This window comes from Sciurus carolinensis, chromosome 3, assembly GCF_902686445.1.
Source record: "Sciurus carolinensis chromosome 3, mSciCar1.2, whole genome shotgun sequence".
Classification (NCBI taxonomy): domain Eukaryota; kingdom Metazoa; phylum Chordata; class Mammalia; order Rodentia; family Sciuridae; genus Sciurus; species Sciurus carolinensis.
In genome coordinates, this window is record NC_062215.1 from 24150225 (window position 1) to 24177334 (window position 27110).

General features: G+C 50.2%; 1 protein-coding gene across 2 annotated transcripts; it reads right to left on the bottom strand.

The window, feature by feature from the left end:
- Nucleotides 1–14659: 14659 nt before the first annotated feature.
- On the bottom strand, nt 14660–26109 carry Copz2 (COPI coat complex subunit zeta 2). Of its 2 annotated transcripts, XM_047545390.1 has the most exons (9): nt 25988–26109; nt 25212–25286; nt 22679–22760; nt 22072–22163; nt 21591–21646; nt 20792–20869; nt 18200–18251; nt 17531–17569; nt 14660–14971 (listed from the first exon to the last, which is right to left on the bottom strand). In XM_047545390.1, exons 1-9 carry the CDS (start codon nt 26096–26098, stop codon nt 14924–14926), a joined length of 633 nt encoding a protein of 210 aa, XP_047401346.1. In that variant the 5' UTR covers nt 26099–26109; the 3' UTR covers nt 14660–14923. The 2 variants fall into 2 exon arrangements, with proteins under 2 accessions (XP_047401346.1, XP_047401347.1); XM_047545391.1 differs by lacking the exon at nt 17531–17569.
- Nucleotides 26110–27110: the final 1001 nt, after the last annotated feature.

Genomic DNA, 27110 nt, shown 5'->3' on the forward strand with positions numbered 1-27110 from the left:
CAACTCGGCAAGACCCCGTCTCAAAATGAAAAATAAAAATGGGTCGGAGATGTGGTTCAGTGGTTAAGCACCCCTGGGTTCAACCCCCAGCATCCCCTGTAAAAGAGTTCAAGGTCAGCATGGTAGCCTGGGGAAAAATATACATGTAAATAAGTATATATGTGTGTGTATATATATATTCATATATATATATATATATATGATTGACAGCACTGTGTGTATTGTACTCCAAGTATATACACAGCATTATATATATATGTATATATATAGCTTTATATATATATAAAATGTACTCTTCTATGAGGAGCCATCTTCTTGGTCTTCCACTCATGTCATGATATGCCCTTCTTCACTCTGCTCCATCTCTCACCTCCTTAAAGACCTGGGCTCTGTGGCTCCTTTTATGAATCTTTTTCATGGTGCTGGGGATTGAACCAGGGCCTTGTGCATGCGAAGGCACTCTACCCACTGACCTATATCCCCAGCTCCTCTAGGGCTCCTTTTAGAGGGGGTCCCAACTTCAAGTCCTGTGACCCTTCCCTTGGAGCATCTGGCATCCATACCACTTAATTGGCACTTGGCACGTGATTCCTTAGATGCTTTGTAATTTTTAATGCATCTCCTCTTTCTCATCAGACAGACTATAAACCCTTCAAGAGCAGAGGTCATGTTTATGTCTCTTTCCATCTTGTATTTAAGGTAATGTCATGTATATAGTTGGAGCACAATACATGTTCAGTGCTGTTGATCATAGAACTTATTTGAAAAGAGTCTATAACTAAATGTTAATAATAACAGCCAACACATAAAAACCATTGAACACATTGCCGTATGCTTAATCTAGACTATTTCATTTATCGCTTCCACTTCCCAGTGATCTAGTGGTAATTTTAGTCTTCATTTTACTGGTGAGGAAACAGAGGCTTAGAGAGGCTAAAAAATTTACCTGTGGTCATCCAGTTTGCAAAGTCACTGACTTTGACCACATTTGGGCCAGGGTAATCCCCCCACCCCAAGACTTTAAATAATAATAACAACGTGATGCTGATGATAATAATTTAAAATCTTCCATGGGATGTGGGCCAATGGTCTCCTTACGCTGGCTTTTTAGTGTTTAATAACTCTTGGAAAACTCTTCTTATGTATAAATTCAATCTTTTCTTGAACAAGCAGGTAAAATGAACTAGAGAGTCATATTGGCACCCTACTTGAGCATTAAAGGGCTACTTCCTTCTTTTTATTTATTTATTTATTTATTTGGGCAAATGATAGTAAAGAGGAAGCCTCTAACTTCAGAGCAGCCAGACCCAGAGAGAAATCTGTAATTTTCAGCTTCATCCCACATGCCTAGAGGGGCTAGGGCTGAGAAGGATTTGGAGGGGACAACAGAAAAGAGGCAGGGATGTGTTTTCTCACAAACTGGGTCAAGTTGGGTTGCCAGTGGGGAATCTCAGTTTCCCCAGGACTCCAGAAAAGTGGCAGAAAATAGGAATCATTATATGTGTTCAGACTGTTCACAGAAGACATCTCAGCAAGGCAGTTCCTATCGCAGTCAGCTGATGTCACCAAGGTGGGGGAGGAGGGGAGATGAAGGAAAGAAACAATAGAAGAAGAGACAAAGAAAAAGAAGGAAAGATGGAGCAAAAAGTGAAGATGGGAAATGTGACAGAGGAGCTAAGTGGGAAGAAAGGAGAAGGTGGAGGAGAGAGAAAGAGAGCGAGGAAGGGAGGCGGTCTTTTGACCGCCTCCCTTCCTCCATTCCTAACCCAAGGTGAAAGGTTCTCGCCCCTGCCTGTAATGCAAAGGTTACGTGTACCTATACCCTCGACCTCCGGTGCTGTTGGAGCAAACGGAGGAGAGGGGGGGACCCGAAAACAGTGCCGCTTTCCTCTGGTTTCCCCAGGATTTGCCCGTTTCCTGGGGCCATTCCTCCCCTCGAAGCCCTCCGAGAGTTCCCTCCCCACAGACCCCAGCCGGGCTCCGGCAGCCCCCTCTCCTCCATTCCCCCATCGCTCCAGAGGGGCTCGCGTCTCCCTGATGCGCTCGGGTGTCTGTCTGAGCCATCCATCAAGGGTGGCAGGCTGAGGGAAACATGAAAAAGAGCCTATTTGGCTATTAACATCCCCTCCCGCTTTGTTGTCTCTCTCCTCCCCACTCCCCTACCAGCCCCCCACCCAGCCCCTCCCTTCCCCCCTTTTGCAGGAGACAAAACCAGACTGACAAGCTGAAGACTCAAACATTAATCAAACTGCGCTCCGGAACAACCTTTCCCTCGCATTAATAAATACATTTGCGGCCCCTCATTGGACAGTTGGCCTAATTTGTTTCTTTTTCGCGAGGTGGGGGGAGCCGCCGCGCCCGCGCCCCCAGGCTCCCAGCAGCCCCGCGCAAAGCAGATGTTCCGCCGCGGACGCGGAGCTGTGCCGAGACGCGCGCCCCGGAGGCCGCGGTTGCTATGGTGACGGCCGGGCCGCCTGCTGTCGCCGAGCACGCTGTCTCGCCCGCTCAGTGATTACCTCCATCTCCGCAGCATTCGCCATACGGCCGGGATTCTAATCAGATCCCCTCCCCCCTCCGCCCAGCCCACTACCCCTTCAGCCCCCACATCCTTGGGACTCATTAAGAATTGCCCATGCATCCCTGGAGGTGCCAAGGCGAGCAGAGTGCGAGAGATGCCCCGCACTCACTCCCCTGTTTAGGAATGATAGGTCCCAGTGTGGAAGAGGGTCTGTGTCCCCACAGGTCGTCTTTGGTGGCACTGGATCCCCAGGGCCCAGTTCCCAGCGTTGTTCCTTGAGGACTCCTCCGCCTCCCCCTTTCTTGTTTACATTGACTTAGGTCACCTGAGCTCCTGGGAGCTGGGAACCGTAAGGCAGGCGACTAGAGTTCCCCTTCCCTCGAGCAGGCCTTTGCCATTCTTATTCTGAAAGTGCTGGGAATGAGGTGGGCAGGGTTTCTGGAGCCATTGGAGCTTCAGCCCCAGCTAAGCCCTGTGGTTTCCAGGACCAAGGGAAGGAGTGGAGAAGCCCAGGTGGTGCACTCGACCCTGAGTCAGGCCAGTGGTTACTGGGACTTCCTTCCAGGGGCCCACACACACTCCGTCCATGCTTCTGAGTTGAGCACGGTTTGTTTATAGGTGGCCTCAGATGCACCCCCACCCAGTAGCCTTGCAAGTGATACCCTGCAAACCCACTACGGCTTGGTGGTGGGCAGGGGACAGTGATGCCTCTGGGATTTGGGGTGCAAGTCCCAGAGAATCACAGGGGAGGACAGTCCTTTCCCTGAGGCTCTGAGGTTTTTTTACAACATTCAAGCATAAAAACCTTTCCAGACATCCCTGGAGAAACAGTAATAATAGAGACCACGGGCAAGAGAGCACAGAGAGGTGGTGGAGGTGGTGAGGCCAGACTCGGAGCAGTGCAGAACACACAGGGAGAGGAGATTCTGGGTGCAGATTCCACATCCCAGCCTAACTCATAAACCAGGAAGCCCGAGGCGGTTGAAGTAAAAATAATTTTGCTTACAGGGGAGGGACCCCTTGAAGTGATGAAAAGTGGAAGCACACATGTTCCAGAAGAGTTATTGATGCAGGGAAAGCTTGCTTAACTACTCCCACAATGTCCCAAATGCCAACCTCCTCCTGATTGTTTGCCTGAAGTTCTGAGGAGCATCATCGAATGAGAAGAACTGCTGATCTGAGTTCACTCTCCCAAGCCCACAAAGAATCCTCATGTCAGAGTTACAAGGCCCTGCCAGGCACACGCTGTAATCCCAGCGGCTCAGGAGGCTCAGGCACGGGGATTGTGAGTCCACAGCTAGCCTCAGCAACTTAGCAAGGCCCTCAGCCACTCAGCAAGACCCCACCTCTAAATAAAATATAAAAAAGGGCTGGGGATGTTGCTCAGTGCACCCCTGAGATCAATCCCAGATCTCCACCCCAAAAATAGAGTTAAAGGACCTTTTGAGATCTAGACTATTCCTTCATTTTATGAATGAAAAAAAAACTGTGACCCAGAGAGGGATCTTAGCTGGCCCCAACCACATAGCTAGCAAACAGTAGGACCCCTCTCACTTTCTGCCGCAGCCGCCCCTGGGGCTGCTCCCTTTCCTCTCTTAGAGGCAACCAACTGGGAAACTCTGGTTTCCAAGAGTCACAAGTAGAATCCCAAAAATCTCAGGCCTTTCCAAGCCCCTAGTCACTCTGTCCCCTGAAGGCCTGTCACCTGAAGGCAGCACCACTGGAGTGACAGCTCCCTTTGGCCCTGGCTGGCCCAGGGCCTCTCCCAGGGGTGGTATGTGGGGAGGGAGCTTTTGTGGGGCCTCCTTCAGTCGATTGTCTGCAGCTCTGTCTTTGTCTGTCTGTCACTCAGAAGAGAACCACTGAGGGGAGAGGTCAGGCTGGTCGGTGGAAAGGGAGAAAGACGCCTGTCCCTGTCGAGAAGGGGTTGGGAAGAAGACTCCTTCCACCTCCTCATCCCTGCCCTCTGCCAGCTCCTCAGCTGGTTCCCCTAGGGAATCCAGGCTCTGCTCATTTCAGAACCAGGATGGCAACTGCCCACAAAGGCCTTTGTCTTCTTGCCATGCAAAATATTGGGTCTCCATTGGAGAGCTGCTCCCTTCCCCTGCCCTCTTCTCTTCCCAGCAAGAAGAGGCTGGGAAACCTGCTGGGGCTGGGGGTGTCAATCATGCTCCCCACTTTCTGACTCTACTCCTGTGCCTTCCTGTCTCCCCAGCCCTGCCTGCCTCATCAGATTCCCCAGGCTCCCCAGCTGCTCCCCACTGCGATTCCACACAGTGCCATCCCTCGAGAGCCCCTGTTTCCAGGTGTCCCCAGCTGTACACTGATGTATCTCCCCAGATTGTGCTGTTTCCAGGTTCCCCTTGTTCCCCCTGCACACGAATCTACCTCCCCAGATTCAACTGTTTTCAGGCTTCTCGCTCTCTCTGCCCCCCTGTACACGAACTATCTCCCCAGATCCTGCTGTTTCCAGGTTCCCCCATATTTCCCCAGTACACAAATTGGCCTCCCTGGGTTCGGCAGTTTCCAGACCCCCCTTGCTCTCTCACTAGGCAGATCCATCTCCCCAGATTCAACTGTTTTCAGGCTCCCCTCATTTGCCCTGTACACGGGTACCTCTCCCAGGTTCTGCTGTTTCCAGGCTCCCCTATTTCCCTTGTACACGCATCAGTCTCCAGCTTATGTTGATCCCAGCTGCCTAAGGGATTCAATAGGTTTATGGAGAATGGAAGGAAGAAGACTCAGAAAGAGGAAGAGGAGAAAGAGCCTCATCCAGGAGACTTCTTGTTTCTCGTGGGACCCAGAGTCCTAAGCAGCTTGCACAAGGGCAGCCTCTGGGCCTCTGCTTCTACTAATAGGTCCCTTAAGTTTCTGCCCTAGGGCATCCCAATTCCCTCTACCCTGAGCTTCTAGCCGAGCAACCTCCGGAGGCGTCATCTTGGGGCCGGTGCCTGTGCGTGTATGTGGTGTAGCCAGCAAGGGCGTTCTCGAGCTGAGCTGCAGGCTCCCTGTCTCTGCTCACTAATCCCTCCTTGCCTTCTCAGCTCCTCTTCCCACCTGCTGCACCTGAGCTCCCCTCAATTCATTTACACAGAACTCAAAGGAAACCCCAAATGCACCCCCAGAAGGGGGTACAGAGCCAGAGATGCATATTTTTTTGTTGTGGGTTTTTGTTGTTATTGTTTTTGTTTGTTTTTGCTTTCAAGATGGTGTAGTATCATTCTCAGCCCCTGAAACTGACATCCTAGACTGTCATCCTGGCTTGCTCTCTAGCCTGTGTTAACAATTGTTCCATCTTTGTTGCATAAAAGCAGATGCCCTGCATACTGATCCTTCTTGGGGGGAGGAAGGGTGATGTTTTGCAAGGCTTTCTAAGATTCCTACTCTCTCTGATTCATTTTAGCACTTCCCCCAAAGTTTCTGCTGGAATATGGGAAAGTGCATCTGATCCTCCACTCCTTCCTTCACCCACCCACCCATTCATTTGCCTAATTCCAGCATTTTGGTGTCATAATGCTCCATTTGTCTGGCACTAGCAAACATTCTGGGTTCACCAGGAAACAAATAGGAAAGGCAAGCCACTGAGACGAGGATAGTGTCCCAACAGAACAGAGACCTTCCTTCAAAGTGAAACCCACACCTGGCTTCTGGCCTCAATGCTCCTAGGACCAGAGGGCAACCTCGGTTTCCCCACCAGTCAAGCAGGGATAACAACACCTGCCTCCCTGACTGAGGTAGAACATGCAAATAAAATGACTTATGTGGAGGAAGCAGAATACTTTTAGAGACCTTGACAAGTGTGAGCTTACATAATTCCTATTAAAAGACACTTGTGTGTGAGAAACCGTTTTTGTTTTTTGTATACAAATTCTCCTTCCATTGTTTGAAAAGAAAGGCACCTATAATCCTGGTGACTCAAGAGGCCCAAGTTGTTGGAGGCCAGTCTCAGCAATTTAGGAGGACCTGCCCCCCCCACCAAAAAAAAAAAAAAAAAAACAAAAACCTGGAGATGTGGCTCCGCGATTAAGCACCCCTGGGTTCAAACCCTAGTACAAAAAAAAAAAAAGAAGAAAGAAAAAAGGCAGCTGAAGGCATTTTTCTTATTAATTTCACAATTTAAAGAATATTATTAAGGGTTAGGGAATAGCTCAGTGGTAGAGCGCTTTTGTAGCACGTCAGAAGCCCTGTGTCCCATCCCCAGCACTGCAAAATAAAATAAAATACTGTCAAAGTTGGTGTGCCTAGAAACTGAACAAAATATCCATATGCAGTCATTAATAGCTACTGAGGTGTGGATGTGAAACATGAAATTTAATGTATGTAAATTATATCTCAATAAAACTGAAAGCATGCGAAGAAAAATGTGATTTTTTTTTTTATGTATGTGTGTGTGTGAGGGATTAAAACCAGTTCCCTCATACATGCCAGGCAAGTGCTCTGCCACCGACCTACATCCCCTGACCTTTTTACTCTCAATTTGAGATAGGGTCTTGCTAAATTGCCCAGGCTGGCCTAGAACTTTCCGTCCTCCTGCCTCCATCTCCAGAAGAGCTGGCATTACAGGCGAGCACCAACACATCCTGCTGAATTGGGATTTTGAGTTGAGTCATGCTATTTTTTTTTTTTTTATTTGCCCAGGAAGTCACTCCTTGTCAAGGGAATTCCATTTATAAATGTTAGATTCTGATGCTCTGCAGAAAACCTGGGGCAGAGAGAGGTGAGAAGGGTACCAGAATCTCTCATGACTGTCACAGTTCTGTACTGGGTAGCTGTGTGACATGGGGTGAGTCACCCTTTGAGCTTCACAGTTCTCATCTACGGGTCTCGCTGGTTCTCCCAGAAACACCCATATTTTTTCCCCGCTGCCTCAGAATACAAACTTTATTCAGTACCTTCCCCAACCTTCCACTGCTGGGGGAGTGGGCTCAAACCTCCAGGGCTGGAAGGCAAAGTCTGGTTTTCTTAACAGACTTTCTCATTAGGGACCACATTTTCTTGGGACAATTGCTGTCTCAGATTTGTAGGGTTGCTTGCCTTCTCCTCCCCACCGGGGTGCTCACATCTGTGATGTGGGATCCCCCAAAAGTTCTCCCCTATGGTCTAGGGGGTCTGTAGGAATGGATCCCAGTGCTCGCACTGTTTGATACTCCTGTCCCACAGAGGTCTGGTTCCTACAGCCCTTTCCCGAGACTCCTACTTGATCCTGGTTGAGAAGGATGCAAGCGGCGCTTGTCTTATAGCGCCATCTTCTGGACAAACCTGTGAGAGCCCATTCTTCTTGCCAGCCCAAGGTGTCAGAAGTTTTCATCTAATTTGCTTCCTCATCATCAAGCTCTGAATTCTGAACTTTCCCAGCCATCTCTTAGGAGGAAATGTTCCAGGAGCACTCCAATCATCCGGATACAGGGTTTATCCCCTGGAGTGGTAGGGATGGGTGCTCCTCAACCCTCTGAGTCTCAGAAGCAACTAAGGAGAGTTCCATTCCTTTAACTGGAAAACTGAGTCTTCACATATTTACCCCATGTGACCCCCATGCACCCAACCCAGGTGTCACTCACTAAGAAGACAATTGTCTGGGACATAGTCTTGGTGACTTTCAAGGTTTTCTTCTATCGTCAGGTGTTCCGTTTTGTTTTTTGACCGAGGGCTCATTGGCAGCCATGAGAAGAAGATACACATTTTCAATGTCTTCAGAATCAGGTGTTGAGCTGGGGTGTAGCTCAGTGATAGAATGCTTGCCTAGCACACACGGGGCTGTGGGTTCAGTCCCCAGCACCAAAACCAAAACCCAGATGTTGCTGGGCACACACCTGTAATCCCAGCGACTCAGGGGGCTGAGGCAGGAGGATCACAAATTCCAGGCCAGCCTCAGCAACTGAGCAAGACCCTAAGCAACTTAGTGAGACCCTGTCTCAAAATAAAAAATGAAAAGGGCTGGGGATGTAACTTAGTGGTTAAGCACCCCTGGTTTCAATCTAAGTTGTTTTTAAAAAGGACTAAGGATGTAGCTCAGAGATATAGTGTTTGTCTAGCGTGTTTTAGGTCTTAGGTTCAATCCTTAGCACTAGAAAAAAAAATCAGGGGAAATGTTGGGGATCTCAGGGAGAGTAGCTCAGTGATAGGGCATCTGTCCAGCAAGCTTAAGGACTGAGTGTGATCCTTGGCATAGGAAAAGAGAGGGGTGAGGGAGAAATCATGGGTCTAGTCAAACAGAATAAGATCTCTTGCTATTTCTTTCATTTAGGTGGTGTGTGTGTGTGTGTGTGTGTGTGTGTGTGTATTTTCAGAGTGGGAGTGTTTAAGAGTGAGAGGGCACTCAATATACAAGATATGAGGTGGATTTTTTTTCTCTTTGCTTTTTTAGCTGTGCTGGGGATTAAATCCAAAACCTTGAGCATGCTAGGCAGTGCTTTACTGGTAAGGTACATCCCCAGACCCCAAAATGAATTTATTATCGTTATTTTCAGTACTGGGGACTGAACCCAGGTACTCTGCCACTGAGTGACATCCCTGCATCTCCAACCATTTTCACCTTTTATTTTATTTTTTATTAAAATTATTTATTATATGAATATTCATAAGTATGTTAACATCAACATTTACATTTTCACATACAAAATGAAATAATGTTCATATACACTTATTTGCATATTCATACCTTATAAGTAGACTAAACCTTAAATATATATGGATCACTCACCTTTTATTTTAAAAGTTTCTGAGGCTGGCCTCCAACTTGTGATCCTTCTGCCACAGCCTCCTGAGTCACTGGGATTACAGGTGTGCACAACTGTGCCTGACTGGCTGCTGCTGCTGCTGCTGATTTTGGTACTGGGGACTGAACCCAGGGGTGCTTTACCATTGAACTATATCCCCAACCTTTTTTATTTTTTATTTTGACAAGGTAATTTCTAAATTGCTGATGCTGGCCTCAATTTGTGATCCTCCTGCCTTGGCCTCCAGAATAGCCAAGATTACAAGTCTGTGCCACCGTGCCTGGTACCTGGCTATTCTTTTTTTGGAGGGTGGGGTGGAGATGGACTACTGGGATTGAACCCAGGGGTACTTGACCACTGAGCTATATCCCCAATCCTTTTTTTTTTTTTTTTTTTTTTTTTGAGACAGGGTCTCACTAAGTTGCTTAGGGCCTCATTAAGGTGCTGGGCTGGCCTCCAACTTGTGATCCTTCTGCCTCAGCCTCCTGCGCATGCACCCAACTTGGCTATTCTTTTAATATTTTTAATTTTGTGGAGGGGTACTGGGGATTGAAATCAGGGGCACTCAACCACTGAGCTACATCCCCAGCCCTATTTTGTATTTTATTTAGAGACAGGGTCTCACCGAGTTGCTTAGTGTGTCACTTATGCCGAGGCTGGCTTTGAACTCGTGACCCTCCTGCCTCAGCCTCCTGAGTTGCTGGGATTACAGGCATGCACCACTGCGCCTGGCCTTGGCTATTCTTTTTAAACATACTTTTCATTACCTAAAATGTCCAAATCGTTGTTGACAAAGTGGTCCCTTTGGAAGGTCTCTTTATAGTGATTGCCGACAATTATCTGAATTAATTCAAAGATACCAACTCTTCAGACTCTGAGAGTGAACTTGAATTTCACAAGTTGCTTGGTGGCAAAGATCATCAATCAGGCTGGATGAGGCTGTTTTAGATAAAGAATGAGAAGATTTTCTTCTGTGGGTCATAAACTGACCCCGAATTCCTGTTTAATCTGTGTTCCATGTTGCTGGCAGAGTTCCTTCCTCAAAATACAGAGTTGATATTACTTAAGAGCTTAAAAATCTCCAGTGGCTCCCTATTACCTTCAGAATACTAGCTAAGACCCTTAACTCCGGGGTTGGGGCAAAGAGCAATGGGCAACATGGAAGGGCCAACATGGGTTTCATTGTCACCTTTTGTGCCCTGAGACAGATGATCCAAACGCTCAGACTCTCGGTTTCCTCATTGGTAAGACCAAGGCTAACAATATCTACTTCATTTGCTTGTTTTGAGGACTCTGGCATTGCTGGGCTGTACACAGTAGTAAACTCAGTGAGTAGCATTATGTATTCATTGCCCACTGGGATCCATTTACAGCCTGTCTAGGGAGACTCCTCCTGTTAGATCAAACCTGGCAGACCACACTCTTTCAATAGCTCTCCACGCAGACGCACACCATTCAAGGCACATTTGCCAACCTGCAATGCCCTAAATAAAACAGGGATCCCGCACTTCTTTTTTTTTTTTTTTTTTTTTTTTGCATATGCTGTTGCTCCTTTTGCAATGTCTTTCTGACATGTCCTCTGCAATACACCATCTCCTCTTTGGATGTTTATAGTTTTCCTTATCTACATACATGACTTTGTTCCCAGCCAAATTGTAGTCTCCTGGAGTCAGGAACTGTGTCTCCCAATTAATCTCAGAAGCTCCCAACCCTCAATAAGGTTCCTGACTCAGAACAGTCAGTTAGTAAATGTCTGTTAAAAGGCTTCATTCCAAAAGAGAAGTTGATTTTATTATTATCATCAGTACTGCTCTTCTTACCAAGAATCCGTTTAGAGGGATGGCCTTCTACCATGCACACAGTATAAATTCTACATTGGCGATCACTCTCGTTTCTTTGGATTCTCACCTTGAGGAAGAGTTTCAGAAACAGTCCCAGCCGAGGGGTGCACACCTGTAATCCCAACAGGAAGAAATCGGGGCTTTGGGGACCTTATGGTGTCATGCACGCTACCACTTTTTATTGAAAAGAAAACGACTTTCCTACAGGAAACAGCACACATCTTGCGAAGTTCTGTGGATTCTTACCACCACTCATTCAAGATATAGAACTCTTTTATTTTTAAAGGAATTTCTACATTGAGGGACTGGAAGTGTAGGTCTGTGGTAGAGCTTTTGCCCAGCATGTGTGAGGCCCTAGGTTTGATGCCTAGCGCTACAAAAAGCAAAAACAAAAACAAAAACCTATCTTGAAATATCTCTCAAATCCCATCCCTCCTTTCAATCTCCCACCCCCATCTCACTGCGGTACCTAATCACTCTCTCATTTTCCCTAGTACCCAGTTCATGAATCGATAACAAATACGGTTGCATGAATGAGACCTAGGTTGGAAGGAAAAGGAAGCCAGTAGAGTCGTGACCAATCTGCTTTGGGTAAATTATCCCTCATTGCCTACATCGGGTTCCAGTTAACGGGTATCTACTGGGAATTTAGATTAAGTATTTTGGGGTTTTGGTTTTCTTTTTCCATATATAGTAGAGTTTCAAAGAGGGGTTCGAAGCATTTAAAAAAGTCGGAGCCCCAGGTGGGCTCCTCTCATCCCCCACGCTACAGGCGCCGCCTCCACCAATCCGTGCGACGCAGCGCTGCAAAGACCCCATCACACCCTTGGTCCAGTCACCAGGGAGCCATCCATCACTACCTGGACGAGAGCCAATCGGACAAGCCCTGCTTTCCCGCCAGCCAATTGGCGGAATGCAGTGGGCCCCAGGAGTCGCTTTGGAGTGAGTGAGTGAGTGAGTGAGAGTGTGTGTGTGTGTGTGTGTGTGTGTGTGTGTGTGTGCGCGCGCGCGCGCGCTCAGCCGGCTTCGGGTGGTATAAAAAGGGTCCGAGGGGCAGGCTGCCTTGGTGTGTCCACAGCTGGGTCTGAGTGTGGCTAGCAGCCCTGACAGCGCCAGATCCTAGGGTCAGTGTCTCTGTGAGCCTAACCTCTTGGGGTCACAGTTCCTGATGCGCCCTGGTGCCAGCTCAGCTGGAGAAAGGGGAAGCTCCCACCCCCGCATACACTCAGGACCCGTTGGGTCGTCCTCGAGGGCACAGAGGGAAAGCAAGGATGGGGACCTGGGAAGGGTGGAGACGGTAAGGCCGGCCCTAGAGGCTGTCCCCGCCCGGAAAAGCCGACCGCCCTTCCCGAAACCCGGTCTTCGGCGCTCGCCTCCGCGCCCGCCGGCTCCGGCCTGTGGCAGCGCTAATGAGGTTTTCTGTGGGAAGCTGGTGCCAGCGGGCAGAGCTCTGGGCGACTGGCCAGGGCCGCCGTCCTGGCGGCTCCGCCCGGTTGCGGGCGCCAAGAAGGGGCCAGGGACGCAGCCGCCCATGCCCCCCACCTGTCCCAACGGGGTCTCTGTCTCTGCCCTCAAAAGGCCAAGCCTGCAAACTTGGGGTCCTTCTACCCTCCTGCCCTTCCAGTTCCTCTGACAGCTCTGTGCAGTCTTCTCTGCGCTGCCCCCTCCCCGCCACCGCCGTGGGTCTGCGGCTTTGCAGCACCACCACCCCCTTTAGCCATAGCAGGCGAGGACACCTTTCTGTTCGCTTATCTTACCATGCCCCTCGGCTCACTCCTCAACCCAGGGCAATCCCTGTGAGGGCGAGGGGTTCCGACAGCCCGAAGGCAGTGCGCGCGGGAAAGCCACTGTCCCTAGCAGTACCCCCACCGGAGCCTGGTTCTGCGGAATGTGCTGCAAACCCTTGAGCTTTTCAGAACCTCGATGTGCCCCTGAGTAAGACGGTGAGAACACCTCGTTGTCCACAGGATTCTGTGCGACACTTTGCGTGAAGCCCCAGGCTTCTGACTGTCCCTTCCTATTCCCGTTTCTGCACAATTGAAATTACAGGGCCTGGGACGGGTTGCCAGAAAGCTATTTGCCCCTCCCGTCCTTGCGGTCGCTTAGGGGCGGTGGATGGAGCCAAACATTGGGTGTGGCCGCATATTTGCCAAAGTATTTCTGGAGAATTTCTTCTTTCCTGTCGCCGCTCTGGTCCCTGAGCTCCAGTGTAATTGCATACTCTCCCCGCGCCCCCGCCTTTAGCGTTGACTTTTTGCATTATTTACTGGAAAGGGTTATGCACAGTTTTACAATGCATCTTTGCACTACCATATCTTTGTCATTTTTCTCTAATTACAGAAATCGTCGAATTCCTTATAAATACCAAAATTTAAAGTTTAATAGTGTAGGACGTGACAACCACAGGGACGGCCCCTATTAACCCGAGACTCGCCTCTCTTTAGCGGCTGGCGGAAATTCCTGTACCCACGCTGGCGCAGAACTCACTGGGTGGGTCGCTTGTGCTGGTTGCTAGGGCAACGCCCTGTTGCTTGTTTGAGACCAACCAGGGGCGAGGGTCTGTCAGGTCCTAGGGGAGGAGTTAGGGCAAAAGACCAGCTGGAGGCGTTTCCCGACTTTCCCTCTAGGTGCCGCTGTAGGATTGCGGATGCTGTTCTGGGGCGTGGTTTCCCACCGCGTTTGGCTCCTCTGACGCGCTGGGCGGGAGACGAAACGGCTGCAGCCAGCCAGGGATCGAGGGAAACTAGCTGTCTTGGGACACAACCGAAGACAGCCTCAGTATGTACTTACAGGGACGCAGGAAGTGTACGCATCAGGGAAAGACAAGGAGAAACCACAGAGAAGAAAAGTAGCAGTGCCCAGAAAAGGTTGTCCATCTCCACCCCTCCGGTTTGGCCCTGAAATCCCCTTGTCCTTTTCCCTCTGGGCCCCCAATTCTTCACAGCCTCTGGAGCACACCAGGTGCTCTGGGGACACACACACACACACACACACACACACACACACACACACAATGGGCTCTGGCTGATGCCTCCTCGCCCCCAGCATCCGGATCTAGACAGTAAGCTTGCCGGGCTTTAGTGCCCAGGCCATTTGCCACAGTAGGAATTCCGCGGTCCCTGGCATGCCAAGAAAAACAGCCATGCTGTTTCTCAGTTTGTCAGAGGAAGCCTTCTTCCCTTTCTGGAGGTCAGGAATGGAAAAAATGACTCAAGGAATCCCCAGCGAAGTTTCGCTGTGTATACCACACACAAAAAAAATAGGGGTGCCATCTTTTGCTCTCCCTTTCTCGGAAGTACGCGTCATTCTTGCCACTGTTACTCTTTCCGTGTCACACAGTCAGACCCAGTCCCGGCCACCACATATGATACCCAGAGGTATCAGGGTTGCATCCCCTTACTATACTGCATAGTCCCTTATCTCCGTGATCCGCCCTCTTCCCAAACAACTGGAGGGATACTTCCGCCCTGGGACTGGATATCTTAAAGATGTGCCTCATAGACCCAAGATGAGCCGCAGAAAGCGCAGAAGCCCTTGTCTGATACACACACACTCCTACCAGGCCAAAAGAAGGAGACCCTTGGCAGGAGACAAAGCAGATTTATTAGGGCCCTGGGGCCAGGGACGCCAAAGGTCTGAGAGAAGTTCTGAGCAAAACAACTCAGCTGGTTCCCATGGCCCAGGGCCAGGCCAGGGCCACTGGGAAGTGGTAGCCGAACACCGAACACCGGTCAATCCTTTGCTTCTCTGAATCCCTCGTCCAAGACCGAAGACAGAGGGGTTTCTCCTGGCCTTGGGTTTTTGCTAGGATTGGGGAAATGGCTCCCTGCCCCAAGGATCCACAGCCTTCATTTCAGTAATGACCATTTAATTTGTTCCTTGGCCGACTGGAGAACCTGGGATGGGGTGGAGGAGGTTGAGAGAAAGAAGTGGGGAGAACGTCAAATACCTTTAAACTGGCACTGAGGTCTACAGGGTCCCCAGCTGCTCCTGCAACCTTGGTCACTAGGTGGCAGCAGCTCTTCTCTGTTTGATTTAAGTGGGACCAGACATCAAGGCAGAAAGGATAGGGCAGGCCCAAATGGCAGCAGGCAGCTCCCACTCAGGCCCAACCCTGCCCCAGCTCTCTGGTTCCTCCATCTGCAACCCTGGATGTGGCAGTGCCCCTGCCTCCCCCATGCCATGCCATGAGAATTCCTGCCCAGAGACTGGACTCCGTCACCTGACACCTCAGCAACCCCCTAGCTCTGGTCTTGGCTAGCAGTGTGTTCTCAACTCCACCCCAACCCACTGCTGATGTGGCACAGCTGGGAAAAGGTGGCCCAGACCCTGCCTTGGGTCACCTGCTCTTGGATGTGTGCATGTCTACCCCCTGCTGAGGAAGCAGTCTGAGTCCAGTATGGACACGAATCTGTAGCACTGTGAATTCACAATGCCAATGTAGCAGGACCTCCAAGTGTCCTTCAGATTGTCTCTCCAGGTATTAAACCTCATTTCCTTCAAAGCTGATCCATTCCACTCTGTGTATATCCCTTCCTCCTGCAACTCTCTGGGGGATAAGGGGGTTCCTCTGCTTCTCCTAGGGGAATCTAACTTTCTCCTCATTCCCTATTTCACTACCTGAACTTTCCTTTCACTCAAGAATTTCATTAAAAGTGCTTTGTCTTCATTCTTTGGCCCTTTGGAAAAGTCATAACGGTTATTTGCTGAGCATATATGACTCGCACTAAAAGCTATGCTAGGAGCTTTCCATGAAGAGCCTGTCTGATTCTCATAGCTCTCTGAAGAGGTCTTTTTATTATGTGAGACCCAGAGAGGTTGAGTAACTTGCCGTAAATCACCCAGCTTTAGGTGGTAAGGTGGGACCACCTGGGATGCCTCACAGGAACACTTGTTTTCTTATCTACTCTGCTTATTGCCCCCAACCCAGAAAATTGCCATGCAATTGCATTAATTCCAGCAGGCCATGAGGATACACGGGGAACCAGAGGGCAGAGGGAGTGCTGAGAGCGATACGGAAAAGTGGTTGCCACACCTGGGGCTCCTCATTGGATGGCACAGGACCATCTCAGCTGGGCCATAGAGTAGGAGTAGTTAGTGCCAGGGCATGAAGCTCCACAGAAGCAGGATTAGTCTGAGCAGAGAGACCTGCAAGCAGGCAGAACAGAGGTCAAGGAAGTCAGCCTGACCAACAGGAAGTTGTGATCCAGGACCCCTCACATACATTCCAAATGTACTTCCAGATAGGATCATGTAGGCATATGGTGGGAGTGAGCTTTTCCCTAGGCAGGTCCTTCAGAGGCAAGGTGGCAAGTGATGAGTGGGAAAAGCTAGATCCTAGCAGAGTCCCTTAACAGCTGGGCACGGTGCCACATGCCTATAATCCCAGTGACTCTAGAGGCTGAGGCAAGAGGATCACAAGTTTGAGGCTAGCCTCACAACTTAGTGAGGCCCTAAGCAGCTTAGAACATATTATTCTCAAAATAAAAAGGGTTGGGGATGTGGCTCAGTGGTGAAGCACCCTTGGGTTTAATCCCTGCTACCAAAAAAAAGTCTTCGACAAAGTTGGGTATAGTGGCACATGACTGTCCCCATATACTCCAAAAGATTGAGGCAGGAGAATTGCTTGAGCCCAAGAGTTTAAGGCCAGCCTGGGCAACATAGGGAGATCTCATCTCAAAAAAAAAGGGGGGGCTGGGGAGATAGCTCAGTTTGTAGAGTGCTTGCCTTGCATGCACTAAGGCCCTGGGTTCGATCCCCAGCACCGCAAAAAAAAAAAAAAAAAAAAAAAAAAAAGGAGCTGGACAGATGTGGTGGTGCTCTCTATGATCCCTGCCACTCAGAAGGCTGAGGCAGGAGGACCCGAAGTTCAAGGCCAGCCTCGATAATATAGCAAAACCCTGTCCAGAAAATAAAATTTTAAAAAGGGCTGGGTGGTCTGGGAAGGGTGGGGATGTAGCTGAGTGGTAGAGCATTTGCCTACCTTGTACAGGCCCTGGGTTCAATCCTCAGCGTGGCAAACAAATACCAAAAACCCCAGGCCCTTATCAATCCCAGCAAGGACCCTAAATGGTGAGGACGGGGTTTGGAGGCAAACTCTTAGTTGGTATCCTTTCTGAGTTGGGTGAGCACTGGGGTCTGAGCTCACTCATTGCTTTGAGGGACAAGTGACCCAGCCATCAACAGGGTAGGCAGTTCATTTCAGGTTCCATTTGATTAAACCAGGCCAGCAGACAGGTGAGCAGGTGGTAACGTGTCCATTCCTCCATTGTACACAACTCTCCCACCCCAGAGACCTGGCAGCCTCCAATGACTCTCCAAGAGATGGCCCATCATGGCCTAATCCCTTCCTTTCTGCACCCCTGGTCTTTCAGGCTTGATAGCTTCCCCTGGGATGCTCAGTTCTCCTTATCTCTTTTAGCACATTTCTATTGAAGGCAGATGCAGAGGCCTACCTGGGTCACACTCTGTTCGGTTAGGCTGCTGTCATCTGCCTGCAGGGAAGCAGAATCAAAGGATGGGTCAGGCCATCATGAAGGTGTCGGGACAGAGAGGTGAAGGAGAGGGACTTGGGGGTTGAGGGTGCAGCGATTAGCGTGATCCAGAACTGCACTTGTACCTCTAGTTAGCAGAAGTCCTGCAGCCTGTCATTTGGAAGTCAAGACCCCTGGGATCTTTCTATGGTGCATGGAGGGTGAGGGAGTGAAGGGGAATGAAGATGGAAGGAAAGGTTTCTTCCAGACTCAAGAAAGTCAGAACAGGCAGGGAGATTCTGTCTGCTCCCCCAAACCCCAAACTCAAGGCCAAGGTAGCCACTGGGTGTCCTTTGGAGGATTCACTTATTTCCTTGCCTATGCTTCCCACAAGGAAGGGTGGGGAGGTGCTTGTGATCCTATATGGGAGAGGACAAAAAGATCTGTCTTAGCAACAGACACCTCCCAAGCTGCCACTCACCCACCCTGATCCTAGCAAGTGCTATGGCTCAGGGGATGACCTCTGCCAGAGGAACTGGGGCTTCCACCACCTGGGCCTGGCAGACCCATGCCCAGGAAAGATGGGAAGTGGGAGGACAGAAAGAGTGACCTGGAGGAGATGGGAGTGAGGAGGCATGAAGGAAGACTTACCCTAAAATTCACTTTCTGGATCACTTGCTGAGGGTCACTCTCCAGAATAACACTGCAAGACGAGAGAAAAACCAGGGGGGACATTGGGGATGAGATTCTTTCCTCTGCCTCCTCTCAGCCCAGCAGCTTCCCTGTCTTCCACCATCCTGCAGTATCTCTCCTCCAGAGCTCCTTCCTGAGGATGGTCCTCAAGTGGCACCTCTCCCTCACCACCGAAGGCCCTCAGCTCTGCCTCTCCTACTCTTCACACCTGTGGTTCATACCTTGGGTCATCACTGGGCAATAGCTGTGAAGTGGAGCTGTCCCACTTAGAATGCTCAATGCCACCAGGTGTGGTGGCACATGTGTGTCATCCCAGCTGCTTGGGAGGCTGAGGCAGGAGAATCGCAGGTTCAAAGCCAGCCTCAGTAACTTAGCCAGGCCCTAAGCAACTTAGCAAGACCCTGTCACTAAATAAATACAAAATAGGGCTGGGGATGTGGCTCAGTGGTCGAGTTCCCCTGAGTTCAATCTCTGGTACCAAAACAAAAACAAATAAAAAACCCCAAAAAGGACTTGGAATGTGGTTCATTGGTAAAGTTCCCCTGGGTTCAATCCCCAGTACAAAAAATGAATTAAAAAAATAAAAAGCAGGGACTCACAAACTCAGAGCTCTTCAAAGTTCATTTCACCACCTGGGTCCAGGGATGAATTCCTTGTGAACAGACTGAGCTGCAGGGAGGTTTCTCTCTAATCTCACTATTATTTTATGCCACAAAGATGGATATAAAGAGAAATAGACTCCCAAAATCAGAATCTACCTTCCCTTCAGATAGACCCAAATATTAAGGCTTTTCTCAGCTAAGGACACTCATGAGGTACTAGAGGTGCTATGGAACGGTTTATGGTAGTGTGCAGGGTGCATGGGATGGGGGGCCCATTTCTGTGGGTGGTCCAGAGATGCAGTCACTCAGTGCTCCTTCTGACCTGGCAAAACTCCTCTAGGGCAGAAGTTTGGTTTTCTTTTTTATCAAACCACTAGAAAGAAACATCTCCTGGAAGCTTCTTCCCAGGCTGCCCAGGCCCAGGCTCCCCAGGCCCAGGCTCCCTAATCAGAGGTGCTGGAATCCATAAGGTAGAGCATTCCAGGCTTTGCTCAGGGGCTGCCTCCCTGGGAGGGACCAGGGCTTCCTGGTTTTCCTTGACAGGAAGGTGAACTCTGCATCGGCAGATGCTAGGAGGCTTCAGGGGCTTATTCACAGGCCAAGTTCTATATGCTATCAGCTCTGGAAACCTGGTCTTCCTCCACTCACGTTTAGGTCCCAGCAATCAGCACGAGGTTGGGCAGTAGCAGGCAGGCAATAGTCACAGAGGGAGGGAGGCATTCCCAGGACCCACAGCCCCCACCCCGCCCCAGGCAGGGTTACCGTGCCTTGGAAAAAGCATAATCTCTGGGACTGCTTTTGCATACAGTTTTAGATCTTGGCCCCGCCACTCCTAGCCTTGTGACCTTGGTCAAGTCCCTGGAACCTTTGAGCCTGTTTCCTCATCTCTAAAACGGCTGGAATGATAGAGATATCTAGATGTTTTAAAGATACTCAAGGATTTTCTATTATCCTTTGCCCCAGAGTCAGAACTTCTTTTTCCCCCTGATTATGGACCCCTCTTCCCATTAGGGGAAATCCAGTAACCAACTTTTCTCATAGAGGTTCCCAGCTTCATTGGCACAGCAACAGGAAATATTTACCAAATGAGCTTCACATGCATCATCTCATTTGATCCCTATAATTCTATGACCTTAGTTTTCTCATCATCCCATTTTAAAGACAGGGAAAGTAAGGATCAGGAGTAATCAGTAACTGACCCAGGGCATGCATCTGGCTGTGTTGGATTGGAGCTTTGAAAGGGGTATGGATGGGGTCTAGCAGACCATCTGAAATCGTTCCAGAGAGAGACAAATGTCTATGCTTCTCCCAGACCCTGGAGATCAAAATGGATTTCCCCAAACCCTGCCTATTAACCATCTGCCATAAGTTGATATCAGGTTCCTCGCTTTCTCTTTCTCTTTCTCTTTCTCTCGCTACTGGGAATTGAACCCAGGAGTGCTTTACTTCTGAACTATGTCCCCATCCCTTTTTATTTATTTTGAGACAGGGCCTTACTGAGTTGCTTAGGACCTCACTAATTTGCTGAGGCTGATCTTGAACTTGCGATCCTCCTGCCTCAGCCTCAGCCTCCCAAATTTCTGGGATTACTGGCAAGCACCGTGTTCTTTCATTTTGTTTTGTTTTTGGTGTTTGGTGCTGGGGACGGAACTCAAAGCTGTGCACATGCTAGGCAGGTGCTCCACCACTGAGCTACAGCCTGAGCTAGGTGACTTTCTTCTTTGGCTTGACTTTGGCTAACAATGACATCAATCTTCATCCTTATGAGTGAGGTGGGATTAAGAGGAAGGGGTGGGGGCATGGGATCACTGGGCATATTCTGAGGGAAGGGAGGGTTAGCCAGAGGGCCTGACAATGTACTAGGAGCAATCTTGACTGATGGCCCACAAAGACACCTCTTGCTGTGAGTATCCCCAACTCTTCCCTCTTCCCTCCATCCTTTCCTCACCCGCCATCCACAATCTCATCCAGCACCAAGAAGGCTCCATCCATGTTCTCCAGCAACCAGCGCTTCTCCACATTCTTCCTGAGAGCAGACATAAGCTCCTGAGCCTCCCCATGACCAACAGCAACTAGGAACCAAATCTCCCCTCTAGGGGAGGAAGACTCTCTCTCTCTAAAGACTGCTTCACTGACCACCCCTCTCCCCAGTGAGGACCAGGGAGGAGAATGTTAAGGGCGCTGAGGGCAGAGCCTGTGTGAAGGATTCTGGAGCTCAGGATGGGTCTGCTTTCCTCCCACCTTGCCCAGCCTCCCTCACTTTGGGCACTGATATCCACAGGCCCACCATGGGACCCCCTAATGCATGTCAGAGCTGGTTTAGATGCTCAAATCCTACTATGGTTAATAGTGTCCCCTGTGCTTGTCTAGTTTGCAATTATCCTAGTTTGATTTACCTAGGTCACACTGGCTGGGACAGATATCAAATAACAAAAGGGAGCTACTGGGAAAACCACCTGGGGCTTCAAGTCAAAACCCTGAGTTTGGGTCTCTATTATGATATTAACACTCATGACCTTAGGCAACCTTAGTGGGTGGAGACTCACTTGTGGGCCAGACCCTGCACGTGACTCTGCTCTCAGCGGCACCTTGATGGTCAGGTAAGAGTCAGGGGCCTTGGTGAACGATGCTCTGGTTCTAGTCCTGGGCTTGCAGTGCTTTCGGGAGGGAAGCAGGGAGGAAGGGCCCTGCCTCTGGGACAACCAAGGCCGAGGGACTGGGGCCGGAGGGCAGAGACTCTCACTCACCTTAACATGTGGCTCAGAGACTCAAACAGGCAGGTGAGAACAGACATGAGCATCAGCTGAGGGGAGGCAGATGCGGGAGGAGGAAAAGAAGAGAACTGAGCAGAGAGTCTCAAAGGAGATCTCAGAGTCCGCCATGTAGGTCACAGTGGGCAGCCCTCCCGTGTCGGCCAGTACTTGGCTACAGGCTGACGCAGTTTGACCTGAGAGGCAACTTCCCCGGGTCTGGGCTGGGGGACATGAATGTCTGCTTCTCTAGTCAAGAAAGAATCAATGGCTTCCTGCAGAGGGCTTGATGACTTCATTTCTGGTTCCCAAGGAACCTAAGGGCCACTGTAGAGACACATCACCCCAGAAAGAACCATTCTGGCTGCACCTCCCCACCTTGAGAGCCAAGAGGAGGGGGTACCAGTGGCGAGCCTCCAGATCCCACCTCCACCCAGACTCCAAGCCAGACCACGTCACCCCAACTTCCTGAACTCACCTCGTTCTCATGGGATGAGCCCACCACATACAGGAAGAGGTCAATGCTGCTCTTGTAGACGATGGTCATGCCCCCGAAAAATGCGATCTCACCTGGAGGTGGAAGGGCTTTTGGCTCTGGCCACCTCTGCCTGGTGACAACATGGCCCCTCCTTCCCGTCACTACTCTGCACCTCTTCCTCAGTTTTTTTCTTCCCCTCCCAAGGAAAGAACAGAACTAGTGACACTGCCATTAGACTGCTCTGTGTCCTTGGTCCCACCAATGCCATATTTCTAGGGATTGTCTGATGCGAAGGAGTCAGCAAACTCAGTTCAAGGTTGACTTGCCATCCACCCTCTACCATGTGCAGTGCCCTTGGGACCAGATCCAGGCTAGGGGAGCCACAACACAGTTGGCCTCCTCAGCGGAGAGACCTGGCTGTGTAGGGAGTGAGGGTTCCTGGATGAAGGGAGTGGAGAACAGCTGAGAAGGAGAAGACGGACAGCTTTAGGAGAGAAGGCGGTGGCCTGTGGGTGTGGCAGGCTGACAGGGACAGATGTGTGGAGATGCAGAAGGCAATGGACGGCAGTGTTCTTGAGTTCTGGTGGAGGAAGAGATGGACACTTACTCTCAGTCCGACTGGTCTTGTTGAAGACATTTTTTTCAAAAACCATCTGTTCCTTCATGGATGGGAATGTATCATCATAATACTGTGAGAAAGAGAAGAAGGGGCAAAAAGAACCACAAAAAACAAAAAGCAAAAAACCATTCCACAGAGCCTAGTTCCTTCCTGGGTGGGAAGCAGGGGATATGGACGCTGGCCATGTGGGACCCTGCTGCCATGCCATGTTTCCCTTCATGGCCCTCCAGGCCTGTCTGCTCTGTAGTTCCCACAAGCAAATTCTGAATAAAGACAGACAAAATAGCTGGGCAAGGTAGTGTATACCTGTAATCCCAGTGGCTTGGGAGGCTGAGGCAGGAGGATCATGAGTTCAAAGCCAGCCTCAGCAAAAGTCAGGTGCTAAGCGACTAAGTGAGACCCTGTCTCTAAGTAAAATACAAAATAGGGCTGGGGATGTGGCTCAGTGGTGGAGTGCCCCTGAGTTCAATCCCCCAAAATAAAAAGATAAAATAAGGACTATTGAGGCTTCTTTGGACTCCTCTCCTGTTTTTTTTTTGTTTTTTTTTTTTTTTTTCTTTCTTTGTTGTGCTGGGGATTAAAGCCAGGTCCTTACACAGGGCTAGGCAAGTGCTCTACCTACTATATCCCAGCCTATATATTGTCACTAACACACTGTTTTGACACTAACCTGAGCCCACAGGAAAAGATGGCAAAGCCAGGAGTCCTCCATAAACAATAACCATCATAGAAACATCTAAGTTATAGATGAGGAAACTGGGGCATGAAGAAGTCAGGAAGCCAGGCACAGTGGTGCATGCCTGTCATCTCAGCTACTGGGGAGGCTGAGGCAGAAGGATTGTAAGTTTGCGGTCAGCCTGGGCAACTTAGGGAGGCCCTGCCTCAAAATAAAAAAGTACTGGAATGTAGTTCAGTGGTAAAAGCACCCCTGGGTTCAATCCCCAGTACCACCATAAAAAAGGTGGGGCGGGGGGAACTTTCAAATATCTCAAGGTGGCAAGAGACAGAGATAAGATTCAATGCCAAGGATCATCTGGCTTTGGACCAGATTAAGTATCTGGTAAGAAGTTCCTGGCACATATTCTATAACTCAACCAATGCTTTTTAAATTTAGGTTTGGTAAGCCTCTCCCCCGACTCAGTTTCTTAATCTGCAACATGGATGGGTCCTACTGAGAAGGCAGCCCTGGAGGCTTTAGCATTGCTGATCCACTCTGGCCATCTGCCAGGGCAAGGTGTGGTTAGCTCAGCTTTCAGTTTTCTGGATGTGAATTTTGCCAGTTTGTACTCTGCAGGCAAGTTAACAGTCTCCCTGCTGTCCCCTGCTGTCATGAACAAGTTCATTTGAATGCTATGAAGACAAAAAATAAAAAATAAAAAAAAATTCAGCCTCAAATGAATGAACAATTTGTAATCCATTTCATCACTAATTTCTATTCTAGTTAATTGTGTCAATGGTAGAAAATTATTTTTAGATTATCCTAGTTTGGTTTACCCAGGCCATATTCATAGGATGAACACCAAATAGCTGAATAGGCATCCAGAGAAAAGCCACCTGAGCTTTAAATCAAAGTCAAGTTTGAACTCTGGAGGCTGAGGCAGGAGGATCACAAGTTCAAAGCCAGCCTCAGCAATTTAGCCAAGGCCCTAAGCAACTTAGCTAGAACCTGTCTCAAAATAAATAAAAAGGGCTGGAGATATGGCTCAGTGGTAGAGCATCCCTGGGTTCAATCCCCATACCCCCCAAAAAATAAATAAAAATAAAAAAATTGAGCTTCAGTGGGGCACAGTGATGCATGCCTGTAATCCCAGCAGTTTGGGAGTCTGAGGCAAGAGGATCACAAGTTCAAGGCCAGCCTCAGCGACTTAGTGAGATCCTGTCTCAAAAAATAAAAACAGTTGAAGAAAAATAAAAAGCTCAATGGTAAAGTGCCCCTGGCCAGGTTCAACTCTCAATACTGGAAAAAAACAACCCTGAGTTCAGGTCTCTGTTATAGTATTAATAATGTGACCTCAGGCAACTCATGCAGCATCTCTACATCTCATTTTCTGCATCTGTGAAATTAAAGAGTTGGATTATATGGTCTCTAAAATCCCACCTGGTTCTAAATCCTTACACTAAGTCCTTCATATTTATCAAGGTGCAGAACAAAAGTGGAAGTCCCTCACTTAGTTTAGGGACTAGGACTCCTTGGTCCCAGGCTGAATACTCCACTGACCTCTCAGAAGGAACCTTCCCATTCCCAGGGTCCAGCTGGTCAGTGGAAGGATGGTGAGAAGGCAAGGCAGGCAGCATAAGTAGACTCAGAGGAGATGCCCCCCTACAGTCCTGGCCAACAGCTTGACAAGGCAGGAGAGTGGACAGAATGACCTCTGGAAGGGTCTAAGTTGAGCTGCTCTATACCACAGAGACCACAATGGAGACTCTCCAGAGATAGGGAGTCAGCTGGGTGTTGGGTGGGGACCTCTGTTCTTGGGGCTGTAGCACTGTGTGTTCAGGGTCCCAAAGGGTGGGGGGTTACCTTGGCCAGCAGCCGGCGCCCATCATTATCTAGGATGAAAACAGCCTTGATGGTGTAGAGGGAAGGTTCCTGCAACTGACACCGGGGAGGAGAGCTCCGTTTGTCCCCTGACTCAAGGTGGACACTCTGGTATGGGCTATAGGGTTTTCTGATCCTAGGAATACATCCTCAAACTCCACTGATCCCAGTCTCAAGTCCATAGCTGGTTCCAGCCCAACCCTGTGCCACATGGGCCCACTCCACTCCCAGGCAGATGTTCCACTGCAGGCCCTGGGTGGGCGCTGTGCCTGCGGGGTGCAGAAAGTCCTACCTGGCCCAAGTTCTGTCATGCACTGACTGCTCCAGAGCCCGAGTCGGAGTGTATCACAGAACCTGGGCCAGGGGGACCGCGGCGCCGAGCCTCCTCCGTCCAGCTGGCCCCAGGCTCCAGAAGCACTGCCATCACCCACGGGCGACGGAAACTCAGTCTGGGCCGACTGGTCACTCACTCCTCACCCCTCCCAGAGGAATCTCGACACCGTCCCCGCCCCCAGCCAATCCCCATCACTACTCGGAGTTCCCCTACAACTTCCACTCCACGCCGGCTAACTCAGGACAGGCCTCCGGGCCGGTCCACGCCAGAACGAAAATTTCCTCCCGTCCCTGGGCCCGGGTCCCTTCCCCGGGGCTGGTCATTGGTGGCACAAAGTTCCCGCCGCCAGCGCCAGTTGTGAGTTGGCTGCCCCCTCCTCGCTCGGCTCCCGCCGCCCGGGACCCCGCGCCCGTCTGCTCCGTACCCGCAGCCCCGAGGGCTCCCCGGCTCCGACGGGCGGCGCCGGGCCCCCGGCCTGGGCAGCTGCGGCCCCCTCCCCCGGGTGCGGACGTGGCCAGGCCTCCGGCCGCTGCATTCCTCTCGCCGCCTCGCACTGACAGCACCGCCCGCCGCCCCGCCCCGCGCCCGCCCGCGGGCCGCCCCCCGGGGCGCCGCCCGCGCCTCCCCTCGGCCAGCTCGGGTGCGTGGCGCTCCCTTGCTCGTTGCCCCTTCCTCTTCTTGCCCTCCCTGCTCTCCCTTCGAGCCCTCGCCGCCCTGCGCCCACACCCCAGTTCTCGGTCCACCAACTTCTCTTCTCTCTGGCTCCCGCTCTGCTACTTTCTGCTTTTTGAAGCCCCCAGCGAGAGCTGCGCGCCCTCAGGTGGGCCCGGGACCAGCCTCTCTTCCTGCTTCCTGCCTCCTGCACGGGTGACGCAGACTGTCCTGGGGTCAGCAGTACACAGGTGGAACCCACTTTTGTCTCTGGACCCCTGGTAGGTATGGACGGGACAAATATGCAGATCACCCTTTGGATCTCAGGACAGTGTCTAAGTGAGAGCAGATGGCAAAGTTCAGTGGAGACTCATCTGCTGAAAAGAGGCTTTCCCTTTCCTCTCACACTATTTGGGAAGCCATGGTCCTAGGTACCTCCCCAGAAGAGTCCAGATATAAATGAGGCACTGAGCAGGACAGATGCCTGGAAGCACAAATGCTCCTTTTGCTACGGCACCAGGCTTTGCAATATGTTTGGTTTTCTGGGGTCTAAGTCTACCAGAGGACAACTGCTCATTTCATGATACTCTGAACAGTGGGCGGTTCACACCCAGTGAAGCAAAGTGAATTGTACTTAGGTAGTCACCTGGAACAACACCAGGAGTGCCTTTTACACCACTTTCAAGTATTTATCTAACAGCAATATCTATGTTGAGGAAAGAGGGACTCAGACTGTGACTTTTTTAAGACTAATAAGTAGTCGAGTGGGGAGGGAACCCATGTCTTAGACTCAAAATTTCTTCCTGTTCTTTCCTTCGAGGTCTCTTCTATTAAGTATCATATTCACTCATCCCAAATAGCTACTCAGTGGGGTTTTCCTCCCCTGAATGCATGGA